This window comes from Neopsephotus bourkii, unplaced genomic scaffold (genome assembly GCF_033783945.1).
Source record: "Neopsephotus bourkii isolate Nb327-2 ecotype Australia unplaced genomic scaffold, CSIRO-AGI_Nbou_v1 NB_463, whole genome shotgun sequence".
NCBI classification, from domain to species: Eukaryota; Metazoa; Chordata; class Aves; order Psittaciformes; family Psittacidae; genus Neopsephotus; species Neopsephotus bourkii.
The window spans coordinates 2,274,484-2,294,165 of record NW_026900965.1 but is presented as its reverse complement, the minus strand read 5'-3'; the positions used below and the strand labels follow the sequence as shown (position 1 = coordinate 2,294,165).

At 51.2% G+C, this 19,682-nt stretch overlaps 1 protein-coding gene across 2 annotated transcripts in view; it reads right to left on the bottom strand.

The window, feature by feature from the left end:
• Window positions 1-3,328: 3,328 nt before the first annotated feature.
• ARID3B (AT-rich interaction domain 3B) overlaps window positions 3,329-19,682 on the bottom strand; it is a 29,863-nt gene continuing 13,509 nt past the window's right edge. Inside the window, exons 5-9 of one of the 2 annotated variants that reach the window (XM_061349980.1) lie at window positions 9,010-9,193; window positions 7,818-8,077; window positions 6,994-7,251; window positions 4,714-4,815; window positions 3,329-4,086 (exon numbers count right to left, since the gene is read on the bottom strand). In XM_061349980.1, coding sequence (XP_061205964.1) covers window positions 3,932-4,086; window positions 4,714-4,815; window positions 6,994-7,251; window positions 7,818-8,077; window positions 9,010-9,193 — 959 coding nt within the window. In that variant the 3' untranslated portion in view covers window positions 3,329-3,931. The remainder of the gene's footprint in view (window positions 4,087-4,713; window positions 4,816-6,993; window positions 7,252-7,817; window positions 8,078-9,009; window positions 9,194-19,682) is intronic. The other variant, XM_061349981.1, reaches the window with a different exon arrangement.

The following is a 19,682-nucleotide window of genomic DNA, read 5'->3' as shown; positions in this document are numbered from 1 at the left end:
TCTGCTGCCCAGGCAAAGCGATCCCATAAGGGGGATGCTCAGGACAGTGCCCCAGAATCACTGCACTGGTACCCACCGCCTCGAACTGCATCACACCAGGCTGACCCAGCCCAGCTCTGCAGAGCCCTGCAAGGACCCAAACCTCCCCCAGCCCATGGGAACACCTCCATGGCATGAAGAAATGGGATGGGAAACACTGAAACCCCCTCGGAGTGAGGACCCCCAGGACAGAGGAGACGGGCAGGGGCAGTGTGTGAAGAGGTAGAAGTTTATTGGAATATAAACATTCAGATAACCTGTAAGATAGAAAAAACCCAACAACAACATATACAGACACGTGTTGGAAGGAGACGTTGAGGTATTTATCCACCGCCTAGGCTATCACACCTTTATTTAGTTATCTTCTTTTTAAATAGCTAAGAAAACTAGTAGCAAGGCTGCTGCAGCTGCTTGGAGAACCGGTGTTCCGATGTGAATCCCTATGGAGCACGCACACAGGCACGGGGCGTTCACATTCACTTTGGGAGCAGAGCAGCCTCCCCCTCGCCTCTTCCCCCTTTCCCAGCTCAACCGGACACTGGGAGCTGCCAGAGGAGGAGAAGCAGGTTTGGGTCTGTGGTCTGTGTTGGACACTGAACCCAGCTGGTGGCTCTCTCCCCCCCCGCAGCAGCAGCATCGGAGGCTGCGTGGGGCCTCTCTAGTTTTGGTGTGTTGAGTTTTGGCTGCTCACTGCACAACCTTGGCTGGTCTGGAGCTGGAGAGAGCCTTCAGCAAAGCAGAGCGCTTCACCCGAGGAGCAGGCCTACCCGCAGCATCGAAACCCTGAGAACTCGACAATCGAACACGGGGCGAGTGAAATGAAGGGCAGGCGGAGCGAGCGGGGATCCCTCAGCATCCCCTGGCTCCTCTGCCCCATCCCTGCTGCTGGGTTCCCTAACCCTGGCCCCAAAGCCCGGCACCTCAGTAGATCTGGAGCTCAGCAAAACCAAGGGTTGAGCCAGTGTTAAGGCCGGGCTTAGGGGAAGGGTTACACTTCACAGTCTGAGGGGTCCATCCTGCGGAAGGACCGGTTTATTGTCGCAGCTTATTTGTTACTGAGGTATCTGTTACGCATCCCGACTTGCTTCTTTCCCTGAATCGGATACAAAACAATCTGTTAGTCCCTGTCTAGTTCCAGTCTAGTTGTGTAAAGCTTATAAACATTAATACTCTAGTAGTGTCAGAGCTGTTGGAGCAGGTCAGTGATTCGAGTGCCTTTCTGTGCAAGAACACACAATGTTAGCATGTGATACATAAGCAAAACCACCCATTACTAAACCTCTGCTCCCCAGGACCAGAGAAGAAAGCATAAGGAAAAGCAAAAAGTGCCCCAGTCCCACTCAGAGGAAACCCCACCCCCAAAGAAAAACCAAAACCAGATAAAAAAGGGGAAAAACCCAACAATCTGAAGGAGTCCCAGAGGCTGGAGAATCCTCCTCGAGGAGGAAACGTGGTGGGGGCCTCGTGGGATCTGCCAAGCAACCGCCCCCCAGCCAGTGAGCAGCTCGGCTTCCCCATGCCCAGCTGAGCAATGGGGTACCTGGCAGCAGCATCTCTCTCAGGACACGTGCATCCTCCTCTTCCTCCTCAAGTCCCCAGCAGGGTCAATCAACCCCTGGCATCCCAGCTCACCATTGGAGAGTGTGAGAGCCTTGGATGTGCTGCCCGAGGCTTACACAAGCCTTAGCGTGAGTACTCAAGGCAGCACAGGCAAGGAGTGCTGGGGGATGATGAAGGAGAAGCTGATATTTGAGACTTTAAAGCATTATTCATTCATTTCTACATACGTGTTTAAGCCCAATCCTCCTGCTCCTGGCTCTGTGCTTTTTAAAGCCACAGCTTTTCAGTAGTATAAAGCCAAGAGCTTCTGGGAGCAGGACATCCTGGGAGCACAGGGCTTCTTCCCAAAGGCTGCCCACTGTGGCTTGAGTCTTGCAGTGCAGACACACGTAGCTCCATGTGGGATAAAGTGGTGGCTGGGTGCAGCACCACAGGACTGAGCCATGCTGCCAGGGGCCAGAAACCGTATCTGTGTCACATAACATGTCACCTAAAGCAGAGCTGGCACCTCCACGCTGCCCTCAGCACCTCTGCCAAAGGCAAGCACAGATGCAGGAGCTTGGAAAAGGCATCAGGAGCTCAGAGACACCCTTGTGTCCAACAGGAAGGACAGCTCTTTTAAGTAAGGGGTCGCTCCTGCCTGCTTCTCCTACCTCTACCTGTCCTGCTGGGCCATGCACGTGTCTTGGGGTGATGCTGCTCAGGTTGCCCCTCGCTGGCTGAAGGCTGGGGAAGCCACTGCCCCTTTGCTCAGCCTTTTTTCCTTTGCCTTTTGCCAAACTTTGTCTTTGGTGATCGAGTTAAAAAGGAACAATAAAACACAACGTCAGCACAACCACGTATAAAAGCAAGCGATAAGATATGCCGAGGCTTCCTGAAGAGGTTCAAAACCAACCGACCCCAAAACAAACAGACAAACAAAAACCCCCAACAACAAGTACATATCTGAGGTATTTCATCTGCTCAACAAAACCTGACTCGGGTCTGGAGGATGGGAAGGACGTCACCAGGGCAGGATGGTGCTTGCACCCCATCTCCAGGCTGGGGAAGGCCAAAGAAGAGGGACAGGAGGAGACCCCCTGAGCTCATGGAGTCATGAAGGAGAGCCACAGCCAGCCTTTGCTTGCTGGCAGCTGGAGGCTTGAAGGGAACATGGGCAAGGAAGGGCTTGATTTCCTTTCCTCTGCTTCCACCCAGCAGAGCAAAAGGTCTCAACTCCACTGAGAGCTGCTTGCTTTTTGCTCACGTGCAATTAGAAGGGGACTGGGCTTGTGCAGAGGCCAGCAAGGAGATGTGTGTGATGTTAACCATGCCTGCACACACCCCACAGAGCTGCTGAATCACATCTGTGCATCACCCTCTGCTGTCTTGGTGCCCAGATGTGGAGGGCTTCTTCCAGGGGCTACTGAAAGACACCTTACGAGAAGGAAGTCACCCTGGAAGGCTCCATCAAGCTAAGGTTGTGTCAAAGGGGCAGAGGATCAAAGCACCAAGCCACCAGCAGTGCAGGGTGAATGTCAGTGGGATGAGCTCCTCAAGGGGAGAGACAAGGCGAAGGGCATTTAAAACTCGGCTGAAAGCCTGAAGGCAACAGGAGTGATGCGGCCAGCACCAGCCAGGAGGATGAAGTAGCTGATGGGATGGTTTTTAATGTGTTTATGGGTCAAATGTAGCAGTGAGAAGGTGCCTTTCCTCTTGCCAAGGCCTCAAAGAAGGAGTTGGCTCCTAAGCCAAGAGCACAGCAGAGCCTGAAGAGGAAAAGCGAGGAGGCTTCTGGCCTTCCGCAGCACAAGCCACACGAGGACGGGGTCTCAGGATTGTCAATACATGGAGATGTTTTGTGGGAAGAGCCCATTGGCTGCTGGCTCGAGGAGAACCAAGTTTCCCTGCCCCATCTCCAGCTCTTTCCACCTGCCTTGGTGACGTCTTGGCCATCTCTCACCCATCCCGCAGCTCCTAGAGATGATCCCTGATTGGAAAACGCCAGGCATGACCCCCCCCCCCTTTCCCTCCATGTCCCACCCCAACAGGAACACAGCAAACCCTGGGAGGAGGAGGAGGAGGAAGAAAACAAACAGCAAAAGGGAGGACAGAAAGGGGAGAACAAAGAATGAAGGCTGGGCAAACAGACGATGAGGAAAAAACTTGCTGGCATGGAAAGGTTTCAGCAGCAGCATCATCATCATCATCATCATCCTCTTGCCGTTGGCCAAGCCCAAAACCAGGTTCCTTGAGATGAGGTAAATCTGTGCGACTCCTTCCTGGCTCGCTCCCTGCGGAGGGCAGGGAGGAAGCTGGAGGCCAGTGTGAGACAGGAGGGCCGGGCCTTCCATCAGAGAGACCAGCTGGTGGAGGGCTCCGCGCCGGGGGTTCCCCGCGATGAGGTAGGGCTGGGAGAGCAATGGGAGCTGCTGCTGCTGCTGCACGAGCTCTGGGTGCTGGAGCCTGCAATGAGGTGGACGACGGGCTTCTGGGCAAAGAGCACTCCTGCAAGGTAGGGGAAGGGAAGGGTTAGTGGGACTGGGGGTGGCACGGCGCAAAGGGCATCCATCCAACCCCAAACGGCCCAACAGAGAGGCTCAATGCAAAACCACGCAGGCCTGTGGCATCAGGGGTCACCAGGATACTGGGAGGGATCCCCTGGGACTTGCTCCGGCAGGCTCGTGCTTACAGAGGGCAAAGATTTCAAATGGCTTCAGCACCTTTGGAGGAGAAGCAGCTTTGATCATGCTGCAGCACCAGGCCTCCTACCTTGGCTCTGTCACCTATGTGACCTGCAGATGTGAATGGCTTGAGCAGAGCATGAGGGGGACAATTCCCACTTTGCAGAGATGCATAAGGTAAACCTGAGTAAAGCCACTCCTCAGGAGAAGAGGGATAATGCTCCTTCCTATGAACACGTCTACAGACATCCCTTCCCTCAGCTGGTTAACACAACCACCATCAGAAGGAGAGGGCATTCATCCCTAGGACCAAAGGCAAGAGGAACCACCTCCTGCTGAGCAATCCAAGCTGGGCAAGTTGTGCCTGCTTGACTTTGGCAAAGGCCAGCCCCGGGATCATGCCACCCTCTCCCTGTGCCACCAGCCTGGCTCTGACCAGGTTCTTCCTCACCAGCGTAAGTCGTGCCGTTGATCTCCACGGACATGTTGATGCTCCCAATGCCATTAGGTGACAAGTTCAGCGCCGCTGCTGCCGCCGAGTCTGCTTTGTCTTCTTTCAGGAAGGAAGAGGTGAGGGTTAGAGAGAAGCTGCCCTGGTCCCTGCACCCCCCCCCAGGGATGATCAAAGGTGGACACAACCCCACGCAATGTATTCCAAGTCTACAAGGGTGGGTAAGTGTTTCAGTATGAACTAAACCCATTGGCATTCACAAACCTCTCCCTGACTCAGTCTGGAAGCCAAATTAACATCCCCCTCCAAAGCAGCAGCACAGGAGGCAAGGCTGGAGGCCTTGTATCAGCTGCATGGTGGCTATGTGGAGCCCCAGCACAGGGCTCAGGCTGCAGCAGCCCCAGTGGCCACTGGAGGGAGGGGACTATCCACAGTGCCAAGGACTGGAAGCAGGGAACACTGCTTCCCTGCCCTTACAGTGGCGATGTGGGGTTTCTGTATCCTTGGAGAGTCCTTTCTAAGCTGTGACAGGCTCCAAAGCACCTCTCCGAGCGCAGTGTTGTTCCTCTGTTGTCATTGGGAAGGTCAGACCTGCCCACAGGCAGCTGAGAAAGGTGGGAAGAGGCTCATTGAATCCTGAGGACTCAGCCTGTGGAGACTAAAATCATTCCTAGCATTTTGATGTAGGAAGTTCAGGGAGGAGAGAACAGAAACAAAGCGAGATGAGAGGGACTGAACATCACTTGATCCAATTTGAATTCCCTTGCTCTCACCGGTTCCATCCTTTGGATGTGAATGTGAGATTGAGGTGACCTTCAAACTGATGTGAACTCCCAGTCCCACTGAACTCCACAGCAGCCTGCTGCTGCTTCCAAGAGGAAGCTGCCCTGACCCTCTGCTGTATGTACTTCTTGCAAAGGGGCTCTAGACAGCATTTACCAGCATTGCTAGCAAAGGCCTCGAGAAGAAGAAGGCTTCCCTTTCTTTAAGCCATGCCCCCCAAACTTGCCTGGCCTTGTGCCTACACCCAAATGTACAATTAATAGTGGGGTGAGACCTTTAATTTCAATGGATCAAAAGGTTTGGAGGAAGCAGCTGCTGGGCCTGATGGCTGTGGAGGCTTTGCCTGTGCAGTGAAGTGCAGCCCCGGGGACAGGTAAAGGAGCCAGGGCACTTAATCAGCTTTTGAAGCCCCCATCTAAGAGTATTGATCCTGACAACGTGACCTTTCCAGGGCGACTCCCCTTCTCCAAAGCGTTTCAGGAGTGCATTTCCCAGGCCATGAATGCTGCTCAGAGGTGACCTTCTAACCCAGCCTTGCCAGGAGTTCTCTGCCTGGAGGCTGTGGAGGCCTGCAGCAGATGTTGGTAGCAATCACCTGCCTTGCTAAAAGCCATTGGGCCCCCTGCAGATACACAGGTCTTTGTGGCCTCCTCATCACACCTGACAAAGGATTCCTAAAAGCTGGATAGCTATCCATATGGAGAGAGCTGGTACCTGCATGATTGATTCAAAGGGTTCCTGAGCAGGAAAGGAGAGAAAATCATCCTCTGCAGCACAGTGCTGGTTTGAGACTCAGAGCAGGGCAGAGGAGAGCTGAGCATCTGGCACATGATGGGCTTCCCCTCCAGAATGTCTCTACCCACTGCAGAATCAGGGCTGTCTTTGGCTAGATTAAGCCATGCTCTTGGACTTGACATATACACCGGGTATTAAACATGAGGGGGTTGGAAGTGTGGCCCAAGGCAACTTCAGCTGATCCATGAAGGAAGGAGCATCCTCACAGCATAAAACAGCACTGCAAGGACAACTGAGCTAGCATCAGCTGAAACCGGTCATAGACTCAGCTAGGTTGGGAAAGACCTTTAAGATCATCAAATCCAACCATTACCCCAGCACTGCCCAGACCACCACTAACCCATGGCACACATCCAAGGTCTGTGGAGATGTAACAGCTTGAGTCCTGCAGCAATCTCACTACGCCAAGCACAGGAGGTCATAAGCTCAAGTGGGTTTTATCACCTTAGATACAGAGCTTTCTGAAGCTAGGATGCTTCTGCATCCAGGTTGGATTCAGATGAGGCTGGATGACGCATCAATAAGTAAAACCTAAAGCTTTGCAGTGACGCTCTGTTTTAACAGCTCCCTGACAGTGTGCCTGGTACCCAGAGAGATAACCAAACCTGTGTGCAAAGAGGTGTCTGGCATGCAGGAGCAGGAGCAGTTCCCTCCCTGCTGCAGCCTGCAGAGGCTTTTTGTGCATGCAGAGGTGCTGCTTACCCTTGCCATTGATTTTGATCTTCATGGGGATCTGCCGCGCCATGCTGAAGAGGTTGCGCTGAAGAGCCTGCTGCACCAGCCGCTGCTCCTCCTCGCTCATCCGGGACACCTTCTTCTCCGGAGGCTCTCCCGACTCCAGCCTCTCCCTCAGCTGCTCCAGGGTGGCTGTTCTTGCTGCCACAGTTGCCTGCTGGCTAGCCAAGGTCACTGGCACAGCGATACGATTTGGCATAGACACAGTCAAGGGCACACCGTCACCTAGGAAAGGGAATCACAGAATGGGTAGGGTTGGAAAGGACCCTAAGATCATCCAGTTCCAACCCCCTGCCATGGGCAGGGGCATCTCACAATAGACCACGTCTCCCATGGGCCTGTCCAACCTGGCCTTGAACACTGCCAGTGATGGAGCATTCACCACTTCTCTCGCAACCTGTGCCACTGCTTCACCACCCTCACAGTAACAAACTTATTCCTTATACCTAATCTAAACTTCCCCTGTTTAAGTTCAGACCCATCACCCCTTGTCCTATCACTAATGAAGAGTCCCTCCCCAGCATCCTTGTAGCTCCCTTCAGACACTGGAAGCTGCTCTGAGGTCTTCATGCAGCTTCTCCTCTCCAGGCTGAACAGCCCCACTGTTCTCAGCCTTAGTCCCTCCCACAGCCCTTCCTAAAGCAAGGTTTAAACCACGGGCAAACCCTGAGCCACCCAAATCCCACTCTTCTCAAGCCCAAAGTCACCTGGGTGGGTAAGGCAGGAAACAACCATGCTTCAGTGCCTGCACCTCTTAACTCAGCCCCCTGTTTGCAGTGGAAGTCACTGACCTTTCCTGACGGCTGCTGCTGGAGACACCCGAGGGTTGCTGGTCCCGCTGCCCGGCGCCACGCCGATGATGGGGAAGCGGATCTTAGGGGGAGACAGGAGGGAAGGAGGCCCCGTGGTGCTGGGGGAGTAGCTGAACAGAGAGGAGCTGTAGCTGGGCCGCCTGCCTTCCCGCCTGTTGCCATCGATTGCAGCCTGAAGCTCAGCGGGAGAACTGAGGGATTTCTTCTCGCACTCGTAGGCATAGAGGTACTTCATGTACCTGGGGAGAGGGGAGCACAGGCAACTCAGCAGGACATGGAATTATTCAGGAAGGCTTTCAGACCGAGGTCCTCCACAGCTCTGGAGTCTTTGTGTGCATATCACAACCACTGCTGTGCTTGGTTTGATAAAGACTGAGCAGGGTGGGTGTGGAGCACAGCTCAAAGAAACCCTGAATTTACTCAATGCCTGTAGGAAAGCACCTGCTTCCAAACTGCTACACCCACAAGGGCAGAAAAGAATCATCCAGAATTCCCTTACAGCTGTGGTACCATCTGAACTGACAAGGATTAACGTCTTGGACCAGAACTTGTAACACAAAGAGGGAAGTCTGAGGGATTTCCCTTGTCATTTGCACTGGGCAGCACCAAACCTCACTGCTCTCACCACACACATTTGGAGCAGGGCCTGTTTGTACCAAAGGCTGCAGGAATGGCAACAGAGGCTCTAATAACTTCCAAGAAAACAAGAGTTTGCACAAGAGCTGGGGTGGGCTCCCAACGCCCAACCTTCCATGCTCACGTCACTAAAGCACAGCTTCACCCTGCTGCTTTCACAATGGGTTTACTTTCATTCTTCTTCCTCTGTTTATTCTACCTCTTTTTGCCTCCTCAATGTGAAGTAATACAGGGCAGAAAGCAATCCCCACAGTAAGCAGGTGCTACATCCACGTTTCCACATGGTAGCAGTGATAACACACATGAAATGATCAAGTTCATACTTGATACCTACAGCTTGGGAGGCCTCTCCCTTCCCTCCTTGCTGGGTCAGTGCTCTCTTCAGAGACACAGCCCCAAGGAGATTAAGCTCAGATGAGGCAGGGAAGGCACAGGGTAGCATTTAACCTTTAATATCTCCACCCCAGTCCCTGCTCTGCCCTCCCCAGTCCCCACTGGGTGTTCACATCCATGCTGTTAGCCCTTCAGGACTCACTGGGTTCGAAGCGTGAAGGCGGCGCTGGTGATGGAGGTGGGCAAGTTAAGGCCTTTGGTGATCTCTCGCCAGATCTTCTTGTTGATGATTTCCACCAGCCCTCCTTTCTCAGTCACCAGCTTATAGAGCATGTAGAGATCCAGGATCTGCTTTGCCATGATGGGGATCCGATTGATGGGAGTTCCTGCGGGGAAACAGCGGGGAAGGAAGCACGGAGTCAAGAGAGAAAATGAGGCCAAGAAAAGGAGCAGGTTGGAGCTATCGATCTTCTTCCTAATAGGAAATGGAGGCAACTCTATTTGTAGCCTGACTTGAGGCCTCTTGATGGGCGAGTAAATGAGGCAGAGAAGTGTAGCTACATGGCACGTCCTTTCCATGACAAATCCTTTCCTGCAGGCAAAAGCAATTATGGGACAAATAATAAGCTGCAGCTAAAAGCAACTTCTGAACTAGAAAGAGGGGAAGTGGGGACTATTCAATCCTGGGGGTGAGGGAGCAGCACAGAGGAATCGTGTTGTGTGAGCTCCCAGGGCAATCTCAGATACAAATCTGCATTGCTCATGCTCAGGAAGGGGCTGAGCAGCTACTCATGAGCTGGGATTCAACTGCCTCACTTCCCAGGATTTGTTATCCCATATCCACATGTGTACCATGGCATAACCCTGGAGTCCTGCAACCCAACTGCTGCTGGAGCAGCGATGTGTTGTGAGAAAGCTGGAGCAATCATGGGCACGGTGGAGGTGAGCACATGAGCAGGGTAAGGGAGCATCACACATGGGTGGATGCAGGGAGAAGCACCAGGCACCCAAGTGCTTTTTAGAGTCCAGAACAAGGTCCTGTGAGGACAAAGAGGGCAAAAAGGGAGATAACTTTATCCTTGTGGTTCAATTTTGTCATCTTGTGGGTTAAGAGAGGTAAGACAAGGTGATTTTTAAGCTGATAGGGCCCTTTCAGCAGCACCTTCAAGTGCTAAAGGTGCAGGGCTTGAAAAGGCCAAACTAATGAGATTGAGGCAAGGAGAGGAAGAGGGGGGAAAACTGCTGATGCAGCAAACCTTTTCTTCTGCATAGGAAATGCTATCCTGGATCAAAGAGCCATCCATCTGAGGCCAGTATCCTGCCTACCACAATGCTCAGCACCAGCCTTCACAGGAAAGCCTGGGAAGTGCCGTAATGGACAATTATGGGATCCCCAACCCACAGGGGAGGCTTCTGCCACCGCTCAGCAGCCAGCCACTCGGTTAATGCCCCAAAGCAGAGCAGTTTATGGCCCTTATAAATGGGGTTTATTCTGTTGAGTGAAAAGGAGCTCAGCTCGGCCCTGCAGATGTCCTCATTATACATGGAAGTGTAATTTTTCCCCCCTTCTCCTTTCTTTTTGAAGCCTGTTATGCATTAGCTCATGGTTACCAATTCCCACCGGTTAACGGGATGCTGGGTAGGAAAAGGAAACTTCTCCAGCTTTAGAAGGGCTGCCTTCAATTGCACCGAGTTACTAACTCTTCAGCTGTAAGAAGACATCAAGAACAATCTGATGGGGCTCAGTCTGCAAGCTGTCGTTTTAGATCTTTCTTATCCTCTTTTCCTTGCCTGGTCTAAACAACCCTTTCCTTATCCAAAGGGAAGTCCACAGAGCAGTAATTCCAGATCCTCTTCCCATATTTCAGAGACAACAGCTCCCTCCAGGAACTCCGATGTTGGAACTGGGTGAGCTTTAAGGTCCTTTCCAACCCACACTGTTCTATGACTCTCTGATTCCCAACCTCCCTGCAGCTCTCCCAGCTGTGCCATTCCAGAACCCAGTTCTTCCCAAAAGGAATAACCCCAGCCACCATTTTGTCTCGGTGTGCTATTGCAGGGCTCCGGAGCACACCCAGCGTCATTCCAGCCACACAGAGGGCTGGGAGTGCTCATGTTACCAGCCTGGAGTTATCATTCATCAGCTGAGCCCAGGAACCAGTCACACCCCTGCGCTGAGAGTGAGGAGCAGGGAAATGCTCCTCTCCCAGCTCTCCAGGAAGGGCCAGGAGTGGGTTTCCCACCCCAAAATGCCCCTTCCTTGATGACTCAGCATTTAGGGTGTCCCAAGCAGCACCTTGCTTCACTGAAGCAGGATCAAGACCCTCACTCCCCAACCCCTCCAGCAACCCCGTGCTGCTCAAGGCCACCCGCTTCTCCCCAATCCAATTTAGGGAAGAGCATTAACTTGCCCAGAAGGGACTTTCATCCAGCTCTCCTTGGACAGTGACCAGATGGAGAGTGAAAGGGAAGGGTCACAGATAAGGCTCCTCAGGCAAAAAAGCTGCTAATGCAGGACTAGAAGGAAATAATCTACTGTGTAATACCCTGCAGTTCTGAAGGCAGCTGCATGCTTCTCTGCATTCTCCCATCCCAGCAGCTGAAAAGGTACATGAGGATACTTCTCCAAACACCCCTGTGAAAGGCACAGACATCATCTACACCAGCAAGAAATAAAGGCTAAAATGGGTTTCTGCTCCTAGCTGGAATAGAACAGCAATCAGCTCTGCCCTCCCCGCCTCACATTACTACCCCTTCGACACCTTCCCTTCCTGAAGCTTGCTTTGAAACAAGCCCCACAGACCAAAGTGCCCTGAAATGTCATTAATAGCTTTATAAACTGAGCTGAAACCTAGAGCTCCCCCCTCGAGCCCATAAAACTCCTTTATGCAGGCTGAGAAACTTTACAACAGGGAGCAAACTACTTCCATCCCTCTACTACTGGAGCAAGGAGCTGGGATCATTTTCCTCCTGTGTTTACTTGGTACCACACCAAGTAATATCCCCCCGGGCTGGGGTTTGGACCTTGTACTTTTTGGAGCAAGGTGGAAATGGGCATGTTCCCTAGGATCTGAGTGCTAAAGAGTAGAGGAGCACAGGAAAGCTGCTCCCATTCCCTTCTCCACCCCCAATCCCCGGCTGAGGAAAGGCAAAGTGATAAAGTCTTTATTGGAAACCCCCAGTGCTCCAACAGGAAAGGGTGAAAAACGAGTATCATGGGAGGATTGGATGCTGAAGCCGAGCGGATCCTTTCACAGGCGGCTGCAAGGCTTGTCAGGGGCCATGATGGATTACTGTCATCTGGCAGCATCAGGATTAATGATGTGGAGGTCAGAGGGGAGAATTCCAGAGGGAAAGGTCAGCAGCCAGGGGCACAGCGTAAGACTTGTTGCCTTTTGATGGCAAACTCGTTTTACTGTACTTCCAAGGCTCTCTATCCTGCCGGCTCTCAAATGCTGTACTTACTGTGCCTGCAAAGAGCTAAAGCCTATCGCAGGAAGAGGGCGATGAAAATGACTGCCTCCTCTCCTACTTTTCCTGGTCTCTTTCTTTAGCACAACCCCAGCTCCATAAGCACGAGCCATTCCTATCAGGAATCAGTCAAGGGGGGGCACAAGGAATCTGTTTCCACTGGAAAAAGGGATGATTCATAGTTGAGGAGCACGGGAGACCTGAAGAAGACAAACTCTAGGGCAGGGAAACTCTGGAAGGGGAAGGAAGAAGCACCCCATTGCCCATGGTTTTCCAAAGGGAAAGACAGCTCTAACGACAATAGCAGATTCTGGAGGAAGCCTGACTGTAGCTATAAACATCTCCATCCTTCCAGGGAACAAGCAGCCCTCTCTGCCAGGCTGTTTCACTCCATTCAAGAGCCTCTTGTTTCAGGCAGATGTTAACAGAAGGCTTCTAGGGATAGGCTTCAACGTCCCCTATGTCCCTAGTGCTGGAGAGGAGCAAGTGTTTGATTTCCTTCCTTCAAGAGCTATTTAAGAAGGGCCTGAGGAAGCTGTAAGCCCAGCTAATCTCTAAGGACAGCTTCTGCACCTCTTGGCAATGAACCAGGGGCACTGGCTGAGCCATCACACAGCTTCTGCTCCCCAGCCACTGGCTCAGAGCTGGGGCTCAGCTTTCCATTGCTTGAAGGGGAATTAAGCTTTGGACCAAGGTCTTCCTCACTCACCCAAGCATGCTGCCAAAGTTGGGTTTTATTCCTCCTCTTCATCCTATCTAAACCAGACTTCAGAGTGGGGTCTAAATCTGGAGGTGTAAACTGCTGTTACACAACAAAACACTGCTCCTGTGAGCCTGTTCTTAGCCAAATTATAGAAGGTGATTGATGAAAATGAGAATGCAAGTCCCCTGCGAGGGCCACTCTGTGCTCTGCTCCCCTCGTGCCGAGCCATGCCCACTGCAGGGAGTTCCCCGCATCAAGCAGCCTAAGCCATGACTTGCCCTGCACTCAAGAGACAAAGAGCAGTTAATTATATCCAGCCTGGAGCAGTACTTTTCCAACCACCTCCCTTTTCAGCCCCCCATCCAATTTACTTTCAGAAGTGGCCATTTTTTAGTAAGGAACAAAGGAAGGTGAGAATTCCAAACATTTATTCTGCAGAGCCACATTCACGTTGCAATAAAGCACACCCCGGAGTGAAAAACAGGCAGAGAGGGGACATTCTGAAGCCACAACCTGTCCAGGTAAGGAAAGAGCTGCTCTTTCCACCTTTCACTCTGAGGATGGTCAGAAGAGAAGCAGCATCAACCAGCCAAAAGGGACAACTTCTCCCCAGGAGCCTGGCGAAGGCTGCAGTGATTGAAAATGTATTTGAAGCAACTCTTGAAGAGATCTTCATGTTTCTTTGATGGGACACAGTGTAATTACCTGGTAGGAATGCTCTCCCCACTCTCCCAGCCCTGACAGAGGTAAAATACAGTTCAAATGCAAGCAAATCAACTTGAACCCTGCACTATCTCAGCTCCTGGTGTGCCTGAATTCCTCTCCAAGGACAAACCCTGGCTGGCTTCATGCAGAGCCGCCTGCTCAGCCACCCCAGCGTTAGCTGTTGGGTTGACTGGATGGCAAAGGAAAAAGCAAAGCCTCCAGAAGGGAAACCAGCTCTTCCCTATCCTCCTTGTGGTGCCACAGCTGATGTAATCTCTCCCTACGCATGGCACTTCCCCAGCAGGCATCCTCACCTCCCAACAGGAATGTCACCACCTGATCCGAAAGCCTGCAGACCATTAGACACTCCTATCAAAGCGGGAGCCGGGCTAGAGGGTAATTAATCATGCTCTATTTGACAGGAGGCCCACTTCTTATCTGCACCCCTTGAAACGCCATCAGTCGCTGCTTCCCTCCTCGATAAATGAAGCTGACAGCAGCTCCTGATCAGATTTCAGCTGCTGAACCAGAGGCAGCCGAGCTGGCATCACCCCTCTTGTGTTAGCCAAGGCTCCAGCCACATTCACCTTCCCAAAGCGGGCTCTTCTCCATCCCCAAACCAGCATCCCACAGAGATTTCCAGCTCAGCTATCATCCAGCTGTTTGGCTGCCCAGTGTATTTGCTATTATGGATTTCTTCTGCAGATGTTTAACTGCCAGCAACTGAGGTGGGTTTCCATACCTATGGCCTCTTCTCTAGGCAAAGACAGGGACAAATACAGAAGCAAGGCAGAGAAATGAGATAGGAGCAGGATGCACACAACCTCAGCAACTGGAGAATCTTCATGCCAAACGGTTCCACCTTTTCCATCCACCTGGGTATCTATGGGGTCAGCTCTCTCAGTGCTGAGCTAATTTCACTGCTTGAGGGCTGTTAAGATGTAGGGGAAGAACACTTGGACCACAGATACAGGTCCAAGAACACCCATAGCAAAGAGGCAGTGCTGATATAAAGAAAGAGCTGGAGAAGACCAGGATTTGAGAGACAAACATCCAGTTAGAGATGCTGGAGAAACATGGGACAATTTAACATCTCCATCTTCAGGGGAAGTGAGGAAAGATCCCACTTTGACTCACTCCATCATTCTGTATATGCAGGAAGGAGCACCTGGGATTCAGACCTGGCAATCCTGGGAGCAGGTAGATACCAGATGAATACAGAAAGGTTCATGCAAAGCAACACCCCCCCAGTGCTTTCCAATTCATGTGTGTACCTTGCCCAGTGCCAGTTCAGTTCATAACAACACAATTCAGCTGCTCAAACCTCCTCTGTGCTGGCTAAACTTAAATCTGGAAGCCAGAACCAAGGCAACTTCTAACAGTATTTTCCCATTACAACTGCAGCTTCCAATACGATTTCTCTTTGGAGCTAAAGCAACCTTCACTCTAAAACACTAGTTTTCAGTTGCTTAAAGCCAAGGGATATTCGTTATTTGAATGGAGCTGCGTATTCTCCCTGAAAATATGGGGAATTTCCAGGCTTTTTTCAAATCAGAGAGAAAAGCTCATGCCTCAAGTCTGCAATGAATGTTCTGATGGCTGAAAACAGAAGGGGGGGAAGTTTGGGTTTCATGGAAAGGACCTGCTGATAACTACTCCTAAGTTACTGCAGTTTGCAGACCAGCCTGAGTAAACTCCCCCAGAATACCAGCTTATGTAGCTGGTGGGGACTTTTAGTCACTGGGCACCCGTGGTTGATGAGCAAAACATTCCCTGCAACAGCTTTCTGGATGCTGCAGAGACCCCTACCTCAGGGCCAGGCCTGGGCATCCCCAGAGGAGCTGGATTCAAGTTGTCTGGAGATCCCAAGCACTTTGCACGTGGTTTTATCCTGCATCCCTTAGAAGTGTTTCAGTGCATGGAGTTCTCTGTTCCCTGCTCTGGAAGGCTCAAACCACTTAAAGAATACCGAGGAATGTGAAGCAGAGTGCCAGTTCCCCCCCGCAACTTCAGGGAAAGCCATTCTTTCTAACAGTATAAAGGTAAAACCCTACAATAGTTCACTGGTTCCCACTGCTCACCATCTGCACAAGACACTAGTGACCACTCCTCCTGAGGCTAGGCATGGCTGACCAAAGAAGAGGCTCTTTAAAGGAGGTGCAGGAGGCAGAGATGTAGCTGTATACAAACCCAAGGCTCTCCTAGGGAAGAGACTGCCTGGTTGATGGGGACCATCCAGAAGACACCTCTGCAGTGCCTGAAGTGAGACCTTTCCCACTGCAGAACATCAGTTGCTATTCAGGGAAGCATTTGCTGTGGCTCAGCAGTAAGCAGGTAGCACGAGCAAAGGATGCTGAGGATTTATGTCTATTGATGTCTCATTTCAGGAGCTCTGTTGCTTAAAGCAGATTCAAAAAGACCCCCAGAGGATCAAAAGAAGAACCCAGCAAAATGGAATCAGTTGAAGACTGAAGTGTATTCCCTGACCAACCATTTCATAAACACCACTTGGCTCACAGATACAGGAATCCATCAGTAAATGCTTTTGTCAATACCCTGGATTTGTTGTATTTCCCCATCCAAACGTGCAGACAGAGCATCCAACAGCAGGAAAACATTAAAGCCACACGCTCTGACTTACAAAGCCCCTTCTATGTATATACACATAAAGCCCCTGAATGGTCAAGCCATCTGGGAAAACCAAGGTCAGGCAGAAACCTTGACCAGCACGAGTAGAGCTGTACAATTGGAGACATTTTATGAGGTCTTCACAAAGGCAGTACTTCAAACGAACAAAACAGCTTCCCCTGCAAGGCAGCCTTTCCTCACACACCAGAGCACGCACTTGGATCTCTTCCCCATCAAACCCTTCTAGAGGAATGTCTTGCATGAGCACTGCTGATCCTTCCAGAGGATCAAAGAGTCCCCACTACTCCAGTGCTCTCCCAGTCAGTACCAGTGGGATACAATCAGCTCAGTTCCCTGAAAAGGGGTGGAAGGTATCTCTGACACCAGGTCTGAGCTCTGTAAATGAACCTGTCCATCTGGTTGCACACATTGCTGTTATACAATTCTTTCTAGTAATACAAAAGATGGGACAAACACAAGATTATCCAGAGTTATTGTAATGGGTGCAGCTCCAGCCTGGGTGAACTGCTCTGCCTGCAGCATCCTCAGTGGCAGGCAGAACAAATCCAGCCTCCATGCCTGCAATGCAACCCCTCCACAGGGTGCTAGCAGAGAAGCCCCAGCCCGTGGCCTTTACAACACCCTGAACCACAAACTTGCCCAGAGAGCAGCTCCTCATGCAGCAGGGGGTTAACAATACAGCTCTGCAGAACTCAGACCTCAAGCCATCAAGGCTCAACCTGTCCCAAGCCCCCAGATCAGTGATGAAGATGGAGGGAAGCCAATGCTGAAGGTTTTTACCCCCACTCAGTCCAAGGAAAGGCAACTTTTGGGTTGAGACTGAGGAAAAGCTGAACAAAGGGAAGGTGAAAGTGGTAATAGAGAAAGTGAGCATCATCCCTGTCAAGCGGCAGCAGGTCAGTCCTGTCACAGGCCTGGTTCAAAGCTAGTCCTGCACACTAACTGCTCTCCCCTCATCACCCCATCTGCCCCTTCAATCACAGCCATGGTGGGACCCATTCACCTAAACACATACAAGGAATAAAACATCCAACAAAAGAAGAGTTACAGCTTTCCTCTCATCTCCCTCTTCCATCATTATTGCCTCTGAAGGGCCATTTTATCACTTGCAGCTGTGGTCATTCAGGGACAACCTGCTGTGCTCAGAGGCAGATGAGACCTGCACATTTGATCTACATTAAGCCTGTTTCATGGCTTCACATTTCGAGGTACATTCCTAACAGCAGCACCAACCACCAAATCTTTTCATCCCTCCAGCTACTCAGTAGCTCCTGTGAAATGGGGCATTTATCTTCCACATCAGGCTTTTTGGTGCAGCAGCAGTTAGCAATCTGTGCCCCAAATCCAGCAGCCCCAAACAAGGCCGGGGGGAAGCTTCTCCTGGACAACAGCAAAAGCCCCATCTTTACACCAGCAATGGTTATTAGCAGAGCTGCTTTCCAGTCCCTTCAGAAACGAGGTGCAAATGAAGCAGCTCTTCACACATAGGAGCTAAGAAACACAGCGCTTTGCTCTCAGCTGCAGTACAGCTGCTGAAGAAACAGGCCAAGTTAGAAGAGCTCCTGTGCAGCAGGACACAGCATTCATGACAGAAGAGAAGCTGCCTCCTTTAGCTCAACCTATGCTGGTCAGTTCTATCAACCTGAAGATGTTTAGCTCCCCAGTCAGAATCTCCCTATTGCTTTTAGGGGGACCCAAACATACAGCAAGCCCATAACTACCCATACTCTGCAATTCAGCCACCTTCCCAGCATGGAGGCTGGATTTGTTCTGCCTGCCACTGAGGATGCTGCAGGCAGGAGCAGCTTGCCAAGTGCCCAGGCTAGAGCTGCATCCATCACTGGACAGTGAGGGCCAAACCTTTCCAGCCCCTCTGTCCAGTTCACATCTCTCCCCCATGGGTCCTGGGCCCTTAAGATTTCAGTTTCAGTCCTTCCAGCAAGCACAAAACCAAGGGAGTCTCCAGCAACCGAATGCACTGGAAATGCCCAGATGATTAAAAGCTCAACTCCGGCAGCAAGCAGCTCGTGACCAGATCAGCCCCTGCATGGGCACCGTGTCAGTTATGAATAATTGAAAGGGAATAGGAAGGAGACACTGAAGTATGAAGCAGATTTCTCTCTGGGTAGCTGGAGGTTTCTATTGCTGCCAATCACACCCTGCAGATGATTGTCTTGTCTGTCAGTCATCCCAGCCCTTACATTAACATGTGAGCTCAGGTTAACATGGGCAGGTAAACTAATCAAGCTTGGTTATGCCTCTGCACACAAAAGCCAAAACCACCAGCAAAACCCAGCTCTCATTTTTACCTGCCTTGGGCAGCACAACCTCAGACTGCAGGAGAGGGAAAGCTCACTCAGGTCATGCCAGGGAAAACAGACATGGATATGAAGAGCAATTGGAATAGCTGCATTTAGGATCGCTTTCCCTCTGCTTGGGATCTACTCATCCACACAGCAGGATGCATCTGAAGATGCAGGGCTCAAAACCCAACTGGAAATAAGACCCTAGCTCCAACACAGCAACTGGATCACCTTCAAATAGATAAGGCTGAGGTGGTGCAGCTTTATCCTTCATTAGACTCTCAGGGAACAATACTGGTGACACCAAGGCAGCCCCACTTTCAAATAAGCATGACTGGGCTTGTTTGCCTCAGCACACTCTGAAAGCATCATGCCATGAGGATGGAAATGGTCCTTTATACATCTGCTCTTCACACCTCCCTTCAGCAGACTCTTTGGGAACAAAGAAAAGGTCTATAGCAGTTTAATGCTTTCTGTCTCTGTTGAAGAGTGTCTGGCCTGGAGGGCTAAAGGAGGAGAGCACCACAAAGGATCTACCACAGATGTTCAGAGATGTCTATTTTATACAACAGCACGTCTATGTACATGTTTATGATGAACAGTTTGCAATGAGGGGACTGAGCTTTCATAACTAGGGGACAAGGACTTGTGGCATCTCAGCTGAGCTCCTTCACACATGCATCACCGCTCCTGCAGCCAAGAGAGATGCAAGTTGGTGACACCACAGGGAGGAATGTGAGAAACTGGGCACCTCCTCACTCAGTTACACAAGATAACTGAACAGAAAGCTGACACATTGCCAATCTGCAGGGAAATGTGGCTTGGTGTCTGTTTTCCCAGTCCCCAGATTGTATGCTGCTACTCCATGCAGGCTGTGAAGGCATTCACACTCAGCTTCCAAATGCCAACGAAATCGAACACGAGAAGATGTGTGATCATACCACATGGAGGGGGAGACCAGAGAATTCCTAATGGTGCTGGGTTCCTTGGGGAACCAAGCTTCTTGGTCTCTTCAGTACATGGACAACACGAGTATGAGGTAAG